We start from the raw sequence: 18,098 nt of genomic DNA on the forward strand, positions 1-18,098 counted from the left end.
CACTTACTATTCCAATGATTTTGCATACTAAATATGTTGTTTCCTTGTACTAAATTAAAAATTTAAGCTCTTTTAGAGTAATTATTGTCTTGTTTTTAATGTATATACTCAGAACACATTACAGTATTTGGCACATAGTAAGAGCTCATTAATGCTTTTTTATCCATTTTTATTCTTTGAACACTGATGAACACTCAATATTCAAACCCAAATGGCCTTACTCAGATTTTATTCTTCCTGATTTTGTAGAAATATTCATCTCATAAAATTTATCATAAGCTACTTATTGAAACTCTCCTGTTGACTTCCATGACATTAAGACCAGACTCTATTCTTGCCTCTGGCCAGTCTTTAATTGCTTTGCTTGTTCTAGTCATTAATAATGTTTGAAGCTTTCTAACATTTTCTATTTATACTAAATCAAAAAGCTTATCTCTTCAAATGGTTGCAAATGTCATCAATATGTTGATGCCTTCCATATCCATACCTTAATTCCTACATAGTTCCATTCAAATAGCTTACTAAAACCTGGAATTTTGTGACATTTATATTTTCCATTCTCAACGCCATGCTTTTGAACATAATATCTTGCCTTTGAAGAATGCCCCTTGTCTCTACTAATCGATTAATTCATTTATTCAAAAATAAATCCCTCAGCTTCAGGGCCAACACACTCTAGGTTCTCCTATGTAGAACTGCTTTTTATCTGCTTCCTTACATTCCTTGTTTTTCTTTTTTTAGAAGACAATCTTGTTCACCATCTTAATACCTTTCATGTATTAGCCACCAGGGTAGGCACTGGAAGAGATACAAATGAACAAGATCTGATCTCTACCCTCAAGGAGCTTAAAATTTATTCAATAATAAAAAAATACTCAAACAGTTATAATAAACAGTAGCAATAATACCACATATCTCTTTTGAAATCCTGCTAGAATTCTCAAAAAAAAAAGTATTGGATAACTGACTTTCTTGAATCAGTTTCAACCTTATTTCTGAGATGCCTTGAAAATATAGGTCCTAAAAGTATATAGAAACATCATTCATAATTTGTGATCATTAATGAAATCTTTATGAATATTTGTTTAGTTGTTGTCTTATGGTGGTGGTGTATCAGTGCCTGTCTATTTTGTTTACCCAATAATATTGATAGTTATCTAGAAGTTTGGGATTGTACTGTATGCCTCTTCTGTCCACAAAAGTACTATGCACATGGCAGGCAGTCAATAAGCATTACTAACTAAGAGAAAAACTATTAAATCTGAACAAAACCATTAAACCCTAAAGATTTGATTCTGCACAGAACTATTTGGCATAATTCTATTCTAAATGATCACATTCAACATCTGTGTTATCTCAGGGTGAAAGAGAATATAAAACAGTCATCCCAAGTAAACCCTTATTTTTCATTTTACTAGTAAGTTGAACAGTGTCTTAAGTATGAATGAATTCAAGATCATAAAAAAGGGGAAAGGACCCACATGTACAAAAATATTTATAGCTGCTCTTTTTTTGGTGGCAAGGAATTGGAAATTGAGGGGTTGCCCATCAATTGGGGAATGGCTGAACAAATTGTGGTATATGAATGTAATGGAATTCTATTGTGCTGTAAGAAACAATGAGCAGGAGGAGTTCAGAGAAACCTGGAGGGTCTTGCGTGGGCTGATGATGAGTGAGATGAGCAGAAGCAGAAGAACATTGTACATAGTATCATCAACATTGTGTGTTGATCTACTGGATGGACTAGATTCTTCTCACCAATGCAATGGTACAGGAGAATTCCAGGGGACTCATGATGGAAGGGGATCTCCAAATCCAGAAAAAAAAAAAAGAACTATGGAATATAGATGCTGATTGAACCATACTATTTCTTTTGTTTTTGGTGCTGTTGTTTTTCTATTTTGACGTTTTTCCTCATTGCTCTGATTCTTCTCTTATAACATGACTAATGCAAAAATAAGTTTAAGGTTATATATATATGTATATGTGTGTGTGTGTGTGTATATATATATATATATATATTTTTATATATATATATATATATAAACCTATATCAGATTACCTGCTGTCTAGGGGAGGAGGGAGGGAGGGAGAAAAATCTGAAATCGGAAAGCTTGTATAAGCAAATGTTGAGAACTATCTTTACATGTAACTGGAAAAAATAAAATACTTTTATCAGAAAAAAAGTATGAATCAATTCACTTGTTGAGTTGAGTTGAATTGAGAATTCTTGATAAAAGGTTGTGAGGGATGGCAACTCAGAAATATCCACTTTAGTAAATATCCTCTAGTTGTATACATCTGCAAATGATTGTGTATGTATTTGATACAGCAAGTCAAAAAGATCAGTTCTTTACCCAGAAGTTGTTTCTATATTAGTTGAATATATCATAACATTGTAACATTGGTGGATCTGGCATCAATCTATCATTCAATCGTGATTAATTGAGCACTCTGTGTTATCACTGTAGTAAATACTGTAAGAGATATTAAAATAAAGGAAAAGACATGGTTTCCATATACAATTAGCTTACAATCTAACTGAAGGGGCAAGATATGAAAAGATAAGAAACAGGATATGATAAGGATATGTGATGAGTCCTTGGATAAAAACCAACCATTTACTTTCTCCACTTCTGCTGTGGGCTAGCTGAGTATCTCAGGAAAACAAAACAAAACAAAACAAACAAAACTCACAAAAAAACCCCATGAAATAAATTTAAGTTCACTAATTCATGGTGCATAACTAAAGCTGAAAGCAAACTTCTATTTGGAAATCTAGCCATCTTTTTCTGGTGTTCTATTTCATCCTCCCCACCTATTATTGCAACCCATTACCATATCCTATATCCACATTTCAAGAAAATAGACCCTATTCACCATCCTTCTCTCATTATCTGCTCCAACTTTCTAATCACTGGAGAGATTATCTTTATTCCCCACTAAGGATAATCACTTCACCTGTATTTTTGGTCAAATTCCCTCTTGCTTTCTTCAGTCTTTGCTAAGCAGAAGACATTTGCTGTGTCTCACATATTTCCCTTTCTAAATGGCTCCTTCTCATACGCCTACAAACACACATAAACCAAAACTAAAACAAAGCAACAACATCAAAATTCATTTAACTCTTTTAGCATATCCAATCACAGCCTCATTCCTTAAAGCTCTATGAGTCTCAGTTTCCTTATTTTTAAAATGGCTATAATAATAATTCCTACTTCACAGTGTTGTTGTAAGGACCAAAAGAGATGATATATGTAAAAACACCTTGCAAATCATAAAGTGTTATATTAAATGCTAGCTATTATTACTAACCTTCCCACCTCTACACTTTTTATTTTCCAAACTTTTTATTTCTTTCTTGCAGTCATGTCAATCCACTGCTCTAAAAATCTTTAGTACCTCCTTGTCTACTGAGTAAATTTTAAACTCCTTTGTCTAGTCAAAGTTCTCCAGAGATCTTCATTTTATGCTCTTGCAGAACCCATCTATCAACTCTGTTTCTGAAATACATCTGTCACACCCTTCCCAATGCCTTTGTTTTTGCTTTTTCTACTATCTGGACCTAGTGATAGCCTATATACTTTTAAAATCAATTTAAATATTAAATTGTCTCAATACCACTATTAAGTATTCCCATACGCCCTTGTTGCCAATGATAACAATGTTTTGAAACTTTCTAAAGCATTTTGAATATAATTTATAATGTTTATCACACATTGTGGATTTTTTTGGTCATACTTTTGCTTAGCATGTAAGTCTCATGAGGACAGAGACCATATTACATCTAAAACTTTGTCTCTATATATAGTAGAAGCTGAGTTAATGTTTAATAAATAAATGTTACACTGTGTGACCCTGGGCAAGTCACTTAACCCCCATTGCCCCGCAAAAAAAATAAAATTAAATAAATAAATAAATAAATAAATAAATAAATAAATAAATAAATAAATAAATAAATAAATAAATAAGTAAATGTATGTTACATAACACACCATACTGTAAAAGTTCAAGGTAAGGAAAAAAAATGACTGTGGGATTAGGTGGTCAGAGATGGTGTCATGGAGGAGATGATACTTGACCTGGTTCTTGGAATATGGGAAGGATTTGCATAGGAACAGAAAAGTGAAAGAGGGAATTCCAGGTACACACATCATAAGATGATAGATTTAGAGCTAAAAGTACCTTATATATCAGAATGCCCTACTCCCTCATTTTTCCGTGGAAGATGTAGGAAGAAAAAATAACTCAGTTTGGACTTCTAAGGCAGTTATATCTATATATGCTTCAAGTAAAATTGACAAATTATACCACCTGTCAAACTTTTGATATGGTTTTGATACATTCAGTGGCAATAGAAACAATTGTTAAAATTCTCTCCCATAGCTGTGTGACCTTGGGCATGTCACTTAACCCTCATTGCCCTGCCAAAGTAAAGGAAAAAAAGTAAAATTAACTCCCACTATAAAATTCTGTTTCATTCACATTGTCCCTCATATGTGGATTATTCTGCCTCCTCATACCTCTTCAGCTTCTTTCAAAGTACAGTCCAGATACCAAAACATACAATCTCTTAAAATCAACTAGCTTGTTAGTTCTTTCTTCCTTTGGCTATATTATTCTTTCTTCTCTGTGTGCATATTATATCTTCTCTAATAGAGCATAAGCCTCTTGGAGAGGATTGTTTTTTTTTTTTCATATTTCCAGTTTCTGAAACAAAATAAGCACTTAAAAATGCTTGTTGAATTGGACTAAACAGATTTTTCCAGTCAGTGGGTTTCTCTCTAATTCTTATAGCCAATGCTAAAAACAACCTATTAAGAGTTATTTTTAACAATAAATAACTGCATAGGGTTAATTAACTGCTAGTATCATCAGGCCACAGAATAGGAACAGAACTTTCCTATAAACTATTTTCATTACCCGATTATACTGTGCTTATTGAAGTAAGAGGAAAAAATGATGAGACACCTAAAATATAGTGAGTATGCTTTAAAAACAATTCATAGAGAGCTAGGCAAGGAAAACAAATACTCATTAAATGGAAAAATTGAAGATATCATCAGCCAGATTTCATTATTAGTTAATTCCTCCTGACTCCATGGCAAAATCAGCTACTCATGTGGAACGCCTATTAACTTTAGCAGGTGTTATGCATAACTAGCTTAGGGCAGAATTTGGTCCATTGAGTACAAACATAACTCTTAAATTGATAAACCCAAGTGGAAGTCCTTGCCATATTAAAAGGGATTTATCAAAATTAATTAGCAATTTCATAAAAAGGCTCCAGAGTCCAAAAGAGTGTTTTTCCTGAGCTCAAATCAAACTACATGTACATACAGTTTTATGAAAATTCATAACCTATTTCTAAGAAGAAATTCATTTCTATTCCTCCTCGGTCAAATGTTTCTCCCAAGTTTCTTTCAGTTAAAATGTGTTTTGTTTCTTTACGTGTTTTGAATTTTGTAGCATTTCAGCAGAAATCTCTGTTATACCCTCCATTAAAATCTGACCACCTACCATTTTTGATTAGAGTACATTGGGTATATGTGAAATCACAATAATCTTGCTTAGTGCTCCTCAGATATTTCATTAGTATTTGGAACACTCTACAAAGGCTTGCTCTTACTCCACAATGGCTATATGATCTCACGGAACTGATTATGACTATTTTAATATCCCAGTATAATGTTTTAGATATACAGCTCTTCCACCAGTGGGGTGAGACTTCCCCTTTTTAATTTTCCCTTTTCAGTTAGTTGCTCCCTTCTACCACCTCTCCCATTCTACTGTAGCTTTTTTGTTTGCTGCAATCTTTGCTTCACTGTTCACTGATGAACTTTATTAGCTATCTCACAAATTCCTCTCTATCCCTTCTGCCCTCTCCCCATTTAGGCACCTGCTTATTTTACAATATAATCCTAGAAAATACATTGATTCACCTGCAGAAATGTTATTGAATTTAGTCCATTAATTTGCATTCTGCTTTTATATTTATCCCCTTGTATATTTTTTGCTTTTCTTGTTTTTATTTTATTTTTAATACATTTTATTTTTCCTTCAATACATGTTAGAAACAATTTTTTTAAACTTTTTTTTTACATTTTGAGTTCTAAATTGTATCCCTCCCCCACTCCTTACCCTCTCCCTTCCCTGAGATGTAAGCAATAAAATATAGGTAGCACATGTGCAATCAAGAAAAATATTTCCATAGTAGTCATTTTGTACAAGAAGACTTGAATAAAAGAAAAAAAGAATGAAAGAAAGTAAAAATATGCTTCAGTCTGTGTTCAACAATACCAGTTCTTTCTCTGAAGGTGGATAGTATACTTCATCATTAATCCTTTGTAATTTTCTTGGTTGATTGTATTGCTGAGAGTGGCTAAGTCATTCACAATTCTTCATATTAAAATATTGCTGTTATTGTGTACAACATTCTCCTGGTTCCTCTCACTTCACTTTGCATCAGTTCGTGTAAGTCTTTTCAGTTGTTTTTTAAACCATTCTGCTTGTCATTTTTTAGAGCACAATAATATTCTATTACTATCATATTCAACAGCTTGTTTATCCATTCCCCAATTAGCCACCACAAAAAGAGCTGTGTTAAATATTTTTATACAAAAAGGTCCTTTTCCCTTTTTTATATCTTTGGAATATAAACCTTGCAGTGGTATTATAGGATCAAAGGGTATGCACAGTTTTATAATCTTTTGGGCATAGTTCCAAAATGCTCCAGAGGCCTTGGTTATTTTTTTTTTTTTTTGGTGAGGCAATGAGGGTTAAGTGACTTGCCCAAGGTCATACAACTAGTAATATGCCAAGGGTCTGAGGCCGGAATCGAACTCAGGCCCTTTTGAATCCAGGGCCCATGATTTATCCACTGTGCCATCCAGTTGCCCTACCCTTGAGTACTTTAAAAATTTTTTAAAAATACTGTTCCCTTTTGGTTTTGTTTTTATTTTTTAACCTGACATGGGTCTTTCTTTTTCAGCTTTTAATAACATATAGAAATGGAAAGGTTCATTTCACTATTTGTGCTTTCTTTGATAGACATATTTATTTATCGTTATTGTTATTATTGTTTGAGATCTTTGCAAGTAGAATAACCTGCTCTCATCATTGGTGTTGTTTGTTTGGGGTGGGAATACTTCTCTTATTGAACACAATTAAAAATAATAGGATTAGGTTTAGGTCATTAGGATGTAAATTTAGGTTCCATCTTGAGCTTCTTGGCTTTTGAGAATATATTACTCTAATTCCTTATGCATTTTCTGGTGGATGTAGACTAGTTTTAATTTATTTAAATTTCATTCTCTTCATATTTTAAAGGCAGGTTGCTTACAAATTTATTGGTTAACAAATTTAGCCACTTTTTACTTTAGTCTGAAGCATTTCTCTCTCCAACCCATAGGCAGTCTGTGCATTCTTTTGATTGGTGCTTTGTTTCTGTGTCCAAAAGTTCTACACAGGGCTTCTTGTTGTTGTTTTGGCATTATTTATTGCCTTATAGTGTTAAGGTTTTTTTATTTATTTTTGTGTGAGGACAAATAAGTTGTATCTATGGTTCAAAATAAATGTGTTTTGTTTGTATAGAGATCATTTGTTCTTTTAATAATATTGGCTTTTGCTTTTCTTTGTCCAGAATGTTCTTTGGCTTATGTATTTGTGCTCTTAATCCTTTGTTATATTCTTCTTCTTTGGAGAAACTCACCAACATGTATTCAATTTAAAAAAAAGTTAATTAATCCTGCTATGCAAGCCATAAATTATATTTATTCTCATCAAATTATTTTCTCAGCTTTTTGGTTTGTCTCTTTAACCATGGTCTCTTGGGAATTTTCAGGGTTCTGTGTTTTATCAGATGTTAGTTCAATTTTGTTTTGCAATAGTAATTTAAAGAGTTTTTTAATCTTTTAGATATATTGGTAGCCACCTTCCCTTTGAATTTTAGTATCTTTATTTAATTGTTTTGCTCTGTATTTTTTAACTGTTTTGTTCCTCCTAAAATTGGTTTTAGTCTTTTTTTCCTCTTTATTTCCCTGTCATTTACTGTCTGACTTCTTCCCCTGAGTTTACCATGGGGCTTGAGCTGAAAGATGTCTTACTGACCTGAAATTTTGGGCAATTAACTTTTCAACAGTCTTATTTCCTTCTCAAGGGAACCCCTTGGTATAAGCAATTTGGGCAAACCTGGACACAACTAGATGTCATTTCCCTTTCCTTTAGGCCTGATGCAGCCTCACCAAAAACCCTTGTCTCAGTTATATTCATTCTTATACTCTGGCTCTGCTAAGTTAGTATCTGTAGTTTTTTATGGATGAAGTGGATGTTCTGACCAAGGTTTCTTTGGGTTCTCCTACCTGGGAGCCACCCCAGGCTGAGTATGGTTGTCCCAGTCAGAGCATAGTCTTAAACCTTACCTGCCTTCAAGAGTTGAGGTCCATTACTTTTCAAATGGATTGCTAAAATAAGAGCAGGGGTAATATGTGCCTGCAGAGACTATAGCAACAAGTAAATTGCTGGCTGGGTCCCAGAGCATAATCTTCTGGGTAAGGTCCTGCACCTCACTGAGGTTTGAAGAATGATATGGGAAGGGTGTTGTGTGCCTACAAGGGATTAACATTCTCTGCTCTTAATTCATAATGCTATTTCTATGATGGGCTTCTTGATTTCTTGGTATTTAATAGCTACAATGGCTCTAGTGGTGCATATTTCCTCTTTTTAAGTTTTGGGTTTTTTTAATTTAGTGTGGACTGGAGAAAATTGTCTAGTCTACCATATTGTTAGTCATGTTGTCTGGGCAATTTAAAATAAATATATTTTTATTAAGTATCTCTTAACAGTTGAATATGTGAGTTACGTAGACAACTAACAGAAATATTTGAGACCAAAAACTATTCCCCCAAAGATAAGGAAACAAAGGATATGAGTAATCAATTCTCAAAGAAAGGCAAAATATTAATACTTATGTTAATAAATGCTCATAAATATTACTACTAAGATAAATTCAAATCACAAAAATTCTGAGGTTTGAATTTATACTCAGAAGTGTGTCAAAAGTAACAAGAAATGGGAATAATCAATGTTTGAATTGTTATGGAAAATGGATTCCCTAATCCATTGTTTAAGTTTCTATAAATTGTTCTAAGTTAACTGAATTTTCTTCCTTTTCAAGTGTTTTTCCCCCGTCCTCATATTCCTGTGCCACTCTCTTTTTGATAGGAAAGGATCAAACATTTATTAAGTGCCTACTAGCACTATGCTAAGCACTTTATAGGCATTTCATTTGATCCTCACAACAGTCCTGTCAGATAGGTATGTTTATGATCCCCATTTTGCAATGGAGGAAATTGAGGCAGACAGAGATTAAGTGATTTTCCCAGGATCACATAGTACAAATGGTCTGAGGCTAAATTTAATCTTAGGTCTTCCTGAGACCAAACCCAGTGCTCTACCTGTTGTATCACCTATCTGATAATGGAGAGCTAGGCCATGTTTCAGCCTTGTCCCATGCTAGAGAATTTGCTTTTCACCAACTGTGTCAAGTAGTATCTTGGGGAGGGGAGAACAAGATTCCTATTATTTTCCTTCAGACCTGATGCAACCTCACATTCCAGTACCCTGCTCCTATTCTCTCCTGTCTTTTTGTAATTTGATTTCAGGTTCTGGATTCCACAAGATAGGACACAGGGTTAGGTAGGAGTCAGCAGAAAGGAAGTAAATCAAACCATTCTTATTGAGGGGACATACAGTAAGAAGGGACCATGAGGGCACAGGCATACATGTCACTTCTTAGTGCAAGATGGCACCAAACCCAGTAAAGCCCAGTGGGTTTTTAATAGAGTTCTTATCAGGACCAAGAAGAACCAGGCATCGTAAATAAGTAGGGAACTAAAATTTAGGCCTGGTGTACAAATCATGGCTCAGGTTCTATTGCTGTTTCATGCTGTGGGAAATGCTTGTGGAATGGTGAGCTAGGTGATATTCAAACTCCCTGATGATTAGTGGCTGGAAAAGGAGTTGTGGCTGTTTTAGGCTTTACTTACAGGTGCCTTGGAGATTTGTGCACCCACGTAACTTTTTTGTTAAGCAAGGAGGCTACTGAGGTACTTAACACCTTGATTATTTAATGGTCCATCTGGGTTTAATCAGTATCTATTACTTTTTGTAGAGTTGGGGAAGGGTGAAGTAGTCGTTCCAGGAAGAATCACTCTAGCTTTGGATTCCCTAAAGCAGAAATGCAGAAGGCCAACCTATTCCTCCCTTTCTATTTCTCTTCTTCTTCCTCCTCTAATGGGGCAGAGCTCTGATATCTACTGCTTGTTACAACTAAAGGACAGTAGAAGGACAGAGATGGGGTGTGTCATCAGAGTCTGTTGCAATAGAAAAAATCTGGGAGTGGATGTCAAAATGTGAGTGTGAATATTGGTTTTTGCATGCTGTTTTAGTTAGAAGGCTTTTGGGGAGAGGTGCTGAATGAGTCCAGCAAGAATCAGTGTTCTCTACTATTAATTCATAAGACTATCATCTAGTTCAACTTATTGATTTCCTTCTGTGGATTCAGCTTTAATAGTTATACCTCTGGTATAATTATTCCCCTTTGTTTTGTTTAGTTTCTAGGGTTGGGGGAATAGAGGAAGTGTCTAATCTTCTCTCTTTTGGTCCAATAATTGAAATTAATTCCCATTTAATATTCAATGACTTTAACGAAAAGACTGGTGTTGGAGAGGACAGCACTATATACAGGTTGTTGGAAAATATTGTTTGCAAATAAGAAACAAGAAAGGATAAAGACACTTGGACACTATAAAACAAAAGGTCAAGAATCTCAAAGGTTAAGATAGAAACATGTCAAAAGGAAGGGATCCTAGGAGAACCAGATCTCAAACTATACTCAAAGAACTAATTGTCAAAATTGTTGGATTTTGGATTAAATTTTTTTTTCCAATAAAGCCAATTAGATAAACAAGGCCTAGAAGCAAACATTGTAGTGCAGCATTTGGTAAGTCTAAGCGCATCAATTATTGAAGTAAGAACTCTGTATCCAACAAAAAACACAATGAGAAGGGGAAAAACAATCTGGCATAAATTAAGTTTAGGCTCACAGCTCATACTGTATACCACACTAAAAGGACAAAATGAATACATGACATCTATATAAAAGCTCATATCATAAATTAAGGAAGATGGAAGAATATATCTTTAAATTATGGATAGGTAGATTATTAAAAACAAAATGAATAATTTTGACTACATTTAAAAACTTTTCCACAGATGAAATAACTATATTTATAATTAGGAGGGAAATAGTTAACTGGGGAAAAGAAATCTCTGTAGCAAATTTATCCAAGTTATAGTACCTTGCATAGGAATGTCATTAGGAATATAGGAATTGTAAATATGGTTATTCTTTCCCTAATTGGTTTTGTGACCTTCAATTTTTTTTTAAAGCAAGTGTAGATGCCAATTAACCAGTGATAGTTGTTTTATAATTCTTTAATGAAATCACTTTAAGAACAATTACTGAGCTAAAGTGAAGTAATATCAGACAGCAATTAAAACATTAGATCTCTTGTGTAGTGTTTAATAATCTAGGCCTTAAAATCTAAAATCTTAATTTTAATATGACCATCTTCACATTATAGATATGCTTTTGATCCTTACACTTTAATGTTCTAACTTATTTTTAGCTAAAGGAAGAGACTGAGTTTTAGCCCATTAATGATAGAACAATCTGATTAGTTTGCATTTTAAAAAGGTGCATTCAAATCTTTTAATCTCTTCCTCCACCCATCATAACAATTGCCCTTCCATGTAATTATTCAAAATGCAGAAAAGATAAGAGGTACCTTGGAATTTAATTTGATAAATATTCATTTGCCTTATAGGGAGGAGAGATGAACATGATTATATAATGAGTTGCATATTATTAAACTAAGCTCTTTTATTGGGTTCTTTGAGCTATATTTTGTATATGCAAATTGATATAGAAGTAGAGAATATAGAAGAAGTTTCATAATCAGAAATATTCTGCCTACTTCTCTCTACACAAGGGAATATGAACTTCCTATTGACAGAGAGGTGAAAACCTTTTCTTCTTGCACTCTAATCTCATATCCTCCGGTCTACTGAGCTTAAATTCATCAGAGCAAGGAATGAATCACCAAGCCATTCAATGGTTTGTACACAGTGCCACATTACTATATTTCTGGCTGTGCTGTGAGAAAGCCTTCATATAAGTACTTAATTGCTATAGGGATGCTGTTCTTCCTGTGATTGACTTGCCAAGGTGTACATATTTTCCATCCTGCCTTATAAAATATGGAAACGAAAGATGCATGTGGAGAACAATGCTCTACCCTGCAGGTCATATTGTACATTGTTCCTCCTTTCTAAAGACACAGAGGGTTTTTTCTCCTTGATTCTACACAAGTTCCTTCCTCTCTGTGTAGAGGATTAGGGAACTGGGATCAACTGACATACTGATGGTTAAAGGGAAAATCACTGTAATAGATCTGTTTTGAGATTAAATCAAATGTAAAATTGAATTGAAGTCCTGATTCATCCTTCAAAATACAGTTGGAGGTACAAGGCAGGAGAACGAATCTGTGTCAGAGTTAAAAGATGATTCTTTCTCTATTTCTTACTCTCCCATGAACTCTCTAACTGTCTCTAGCGGTAAAAATATCTTGGTATCCTTGAACTCAAGTCTTCCTTGTCCCTTTCCCTTTAGAATTCTGAATAATAGTAACAAAGTTTAAAGCTACCCAGACTAGATGCTAGTTATGTTTTTTCTTCTGTAGAAGAAAATTGAAAAATAAAGTGATACTCATGCTATTGATTTTTTATTACTTCCAACATTTATTTAGTTACTACTGTGTGCAAAGCATTGTCATATCTGCTGTGGTTATAAAGAAAAAAAGAAAATAATTCCTGTGTCATTGTATGTGGGTCAACATAATTTTTATTTATAAATGTTTTTTTTTCCTTCCATGCATTAGTGGGTGAAAGTCAGATATATACTATATAGTTTAACCAAACAGAAAACTAGACCTAGAAAAAGTATTCCACTCACTAATTCTGAAGTATCTGAATTTTGAGAGTCTGCACATTTCAAATGCTGAGCTTAAGGCCAGAGAAAACAGATTTTTACTTTTAATGACAACGTCTTTATGAAGGCTTGTTTGAGGAGGCGGTGAAAAACAGATTGCAGCAAGTGTTTTATTCCTGCAGAGCTGAGATCAGCACATGCATTACTATGCCCATCTATCCAGAAAATGATATGTCATATTCTGTTCTGCAATTTCATAACTTCTTTTTTCTGCTTTCTCCCTCTTCTCTAGTGCCCTCAGCACCTGAGCAAGTTACTGTATTTGTTTTATCAGATACGATAGTCACTGTGCTTTGGTCAGATCCTTTGGAACCTAACGGGCCTTTAGAAGAGCTTCGATATCAAGTGGAGATAAATGGAAATATTTTCAGACCAGGAGTTCCAGTCAAAATATACTCCAAAAATGAACAAAAGAGTTTTCAAGTTGACAATCTTCAAGGTGGAAAAGACTACATTTTAAGGGTGAGATTTGGTTTTTACTGTTATTTGACTTTACTTCTCTTGGGTTGATGTTTTCAAAGCGCATATCTGCCTATTATAATAATGACAGCTGCAAGGTAAATCCATTGCTTCATTAAGATTTACTCAATCTGGGGCAGGTAGGTGGCACAGTGCGTAAAGCACCGGCCCTGGATTCAGGAGTACCTGAGTTCAAATCGGGCCTCAGACACTTGACACTTACTAGCTGTGTGACCCTGGGCAAGTCACTTAACCCCCATTGACTCGCAAAAAAAAAAAAAAAAAGATTTACTTAATCCAAAATGCAGCTCTTGTGATCTGCTTATGTAATTATTATTATTATTATTTTACATTTCTAGTTCTTTACACAAAGGGAAAAAAAAAGCTTCAAGATGTTCTTCCAAAATTTGAACCACAATATGCTGAGGGTTCCTGTTCTGTATTTTATAGGTCACCATCTCAGCTACGTTCTAATTTCTTCAGTAAAAGAATGCCATATATTTATTTATATAGTTCCTATATCCTCTGTCGCATTTTGAGCCCAACTCCTACTTTCAAAAACAAGTAATGTTCTTAGAGCTTGACTGGCTACATCTCCCCTTCTTCTGGGTTCTAGGGTATCTTTTTCTTATGATTTGCTTGTGCCACACTAGCCCACAAGTACATATGAATGACATCTAATCAAATGTGGGATCAAGCTCAAAGAGTAGATATGACCAAAGGAAATCCCACAATTCCTGATTGCTACAAATACTTTTCTCCTAGGTGGTATGGTAAATAGAGTGATGGACCAGAAGTTGGAAAAGGGAGGACTTTTTATTTATTTTTTTGAGATGAGGGAGGAGGAGATTGGTAAAGGTAGTGAAATAAAGAAAGGAAAAGAAAGAAGACCAATCTGGCCTCAGATACTTACTAGCTGTGTGACCCTAGGCAAGTCCTTTAACCTCAATCTACAATCATTCCCTCATCTATAAAATGAAGATAATATTAAAACAAATCTGTCAGGATTATTGTAAGGATTACATTAAATATTCATAGAGTATTTGATAAACCTTAAAGATATATATATATAGTCATTTAAATTTCTAAATGTGGGTTCTAATCTGTCCCCCCAGTTTTGGGGGGAAACTGACTAAAATTACTGATAAATGAGTTTGTTTTTTAAGGGTTTATTGAAAGATAGTCAAAGAAAGAGAAAGATTGAGAACAGATTTCTTATAGCCTGGAATCCTCGCCTTCCTAAACTCCCCTTTGAAGTTCCCTGCCACCATGCCAATGTCTTGCAGCCAGAGAGAAAGAGCTCCCTGCACAGGCTCAGCTTCCTCCTTCCTGTCCCCTTCCATAAATGGGAGGCTCTTCAAGCTGATTGGTTGACTGGGCCGGAAGGTGGTCAAAGTTCAAAATTGTTAGCTTCTGAGAACCATGCTTTCTTAAGTATTCTCAAGTACCAGCCAGATGTGCTTAGAATCTAGTTAACTAGAAATCAGCCATTAATCCAATCAATTCAATCAGTTTATCTGCTAAATCCATTATCTTAACTATATATATATATATATATATATATATATATATATATATATATATATATGTATGTATGGAGCAAACTGCCTCAGTTTACCCAAATAACTCGAGGAGACCACCAAGTCAAGCAGAGACAGATTTATTACATCCTCATGAGGACGGGCAAAACCCAATTACACATTGAAGTCTTGCAAAGATATGCCCAATCCTCTAGGTTTTTATAGTAATCTTGAAAAGGACTGTCCCCACGTACACCTAGGGTGGATGAGCTCACAATCTAACATCCAATCCTGTCTCATCCAAGGTACGTGTTCAGCTCGTGATCAATGTATGGAGACATGCATACGTGTTCCAGGAGCAAGGGGGAAAAGGGGAGGGGGAACAAGGTCAAACCAAAGGAAAAGGAAACAGGGGAGTGAGAGTCAGATGTTTCAAATCTCACAGTTCCCACTGACTCCCCTCTCCAGGCCCCTGTCTCTAAAGATAAGGATGACAGGGTTAAAATTTATCTTCGGCTATGTTGGGAAGTCAAAGAAATAATTGGCAATTAAACTTAAAGGAGACAGTGAGAATTTGACTTCTAACAATAAACTTCTAACAAACTATACTGGGGCAGGTCTGGGTACCTTCCAGACCCCATGGTCAGAGTTTAATCTGACTCAAATCCATAATCATATCATACATACATATATATATATATATATATATATATATATATATATATTCTATGCTCCACAAGTTCTCCCTTTAGCATGTTATAGTCTCTTTGCCGAGTTTCTCGTATAATCACGAGTTCAGTTTATCTTTGGCTCCCAATTATGAAAACATTATAACCAGATGATTGGAAATACTACTTGGAACATTGATGGGAATATAGGCCATGCTGTTATCCCTAGAGGAGGCTTCTAGGACTCAAATGGGAAGAGGAAGAGGTCCAACACCCTCAGGATACTTCAAATCTGGCTTTGTCCTCTTGTTGCAAGGTCATGATTAGGATGAAGTGAGGTCTCTCTTTCTCCCTCTCTGCCCTACCTCGGAGATCCCAGAGATTCTTTTTTTTAAAGGGTTCAGCTAATATTTCACACTCACTCCAACTTCTATAATTCCTCTTTTCTCAATTCAGTTAATAATTTATAGACAACACCTGATGTGTAGTAAAGTCTCCTCAACTTATCCAAATGATTATTTCTTAAAAGAACATTCTAGTTCAAAGGCCAATTTCCACTTAATCCAATATTTTTTGTTGTTGTTTTTAATATAGTGATTGATTGAGATTCTCACCTAGTTAATTTATCAGAACTAAAATGGCGTGGTGTGGTTTCCACCTCATCCTTATGTTTATTTTTACCATGAAAACTTGGTTAAAGAGCCAAGTTAGAATACTTCTTCTTTCTTTCCTCTATGTTCTTTGAGGATAATCAGGAGAGAAAGGTTAATCAGCATCTACCATTCCACAAAACTCTTCAGATTATGTCTCCTTTTCTCATACATATTACTGTGTACCATCCTTCCTTATAGAAGTTTCAGTATTGAAGGGTGTTCCCCATGTCTCTTTGTCTCTTTATTTCATCTAGACGGCATTGAATATGATATTCAGAAAAAAATAAGACTATGTCCCTATTCTGTAAGTGTTGTATTTATTGTCATACCTTCTCCATCTGAACTTTGTCCCTACCCTGGAAGGAAGAAAGAAAAAGTGTTCTGACCTGGATGCAATCTTAGTGTTCATTACAATTGAGTTTCTCACTGGCTTTTTTCCAAGTAAAAATTGTACCTTTTCTTGGTGTATTTTTAGATTCATGCATTATGAATGCTAAACTGACCTCAGGTAGGCATTGAAAGCCTTTGTAAATTAGTAATATTCCATGAAGTTAATGCAGCTCTGGGGCACCAGTGAATTATTCATGCCTTGTTTTAATAGTTTGCATTTAAACATGAATATTCATAGTTTATATGATATGGAAAGGAATCAGTTAGAATCCTCTATCCCATGGGAGTAACAGTTAGGTTAGGTTGTTAAGAAGAGGGAATAAAACATTAATTCCTTGATTATTTGTTTTAAAACAGTATATTCTTGTTCAGTTGTACCATGACTCATTAAGCATATCCATTTCAGTGACCAGTTGTGAAACCTTACTGTACCACCTAATTGCTCACTTGACTTCTAACAGGAATAATGTGGGAATATTTATTATCTCATTATTTGATCACAAGGCACTGGTTAAACTGAGTGAGAAAATATGTTCTACTCTGAACTCTTTTTATGAAATGTGTTAAGTAATTTAAGGGTTACTAATATTAGACTCAGAATTAAAGATGAGAAGGAATGTGGGTTAGATGTATTGTAGGATATTGCAAAGTTCAATTAATGACCTCAAACTTTTCCCTTTAAAAATGACTTATCTTTTTTAATGAAGATTCTTCTGGGGATGTTGTGTGGTGTAAGTCATCGAACACTAAACTCTCTGAATAATTGAAACTGAAGATTACCTAAAGGACAATCAAAAGGACTTAGTGGGTATTAACAGAATAAAAGAGGAGGAGGAGGAAGAGGAGGAGAAAGAGGAGAATGAGAATGAGGCTAAGGGTAAGGACAATAGAGCTACCTGACTACTCTTTAAACTCAGATCATTCTAGCTTTAATTAAATGGCCAATAATAGCCCCCATTGCCAACACAGTAGTGTTCCAACACACGTAACTTCCGAGAATCTACATGCTACTGAAACAGACAGTTGCACTGGCTCGGTCATGTGCACCACATGCAAGACGGGCGCATTCCTAAAGACCTACTCTATGGTGAGTTAGCCTCAGGCCAACGACCTGCTGGACTTGAGGGCTCTGGGGATAGACATTGGCAGCTAGGAGGAGATGGCCAAGGACCGTGCCCAATGGAGTTCAGTACTCAGGAGCAGCTTGTGCGCTGTTGAGCTGGGCCTCCAAGCTCTGGAGGAAGAAAAACGAATGAGATGCAGGAACTGACTGGCAACAGAGAGAGCAGTTTTCCGA

At 34.9% G+C, this 18,098-nt stretch overlaps 1 protein-coding gene across 1 annotated transcript in view; it reads left to right on the forward strand.

Moving 5' to 3' along the window:
* Positions 1-17,568, forward strand: part of LOC122747344 (proto-oncogene tyrosine-protein kinase ROS-like) — a 95,999-nt gene extending 78,431 nt beyond the window's left edge. Inside the window, exons 7-8 of the mRNA XM_043993425.1 lie at positions 13,344-13,573; positions 17,509-17,568. Of these exons, the coding sequence (XP_043849360.1) occupies positions 13,344-13,573; positions 17,509-17,568 (290 nt within the window). The remainder of the gene's footprint in view (positions 1-13,343; positions 13,574-17,508) is intronic.
* Positions 17,569-18,098: the final 530 nt, after the last annotated feature.

The sequence above is a fragment of the Dromiciops gliroides genome, chromosome 3 (genome assembly GCF_019393635.1).
Source record: "Dromiciops gliroides isolate mDroGli1 chromosome 3, mDroGli1.pri, whole genome shotgun sequence".
NCBI lineage: Eukaryota > Metazoa > Chordata > Mammalia > Microbiotheria > Microbiotheriidae > Dromiciops > Dromiciops gliroides.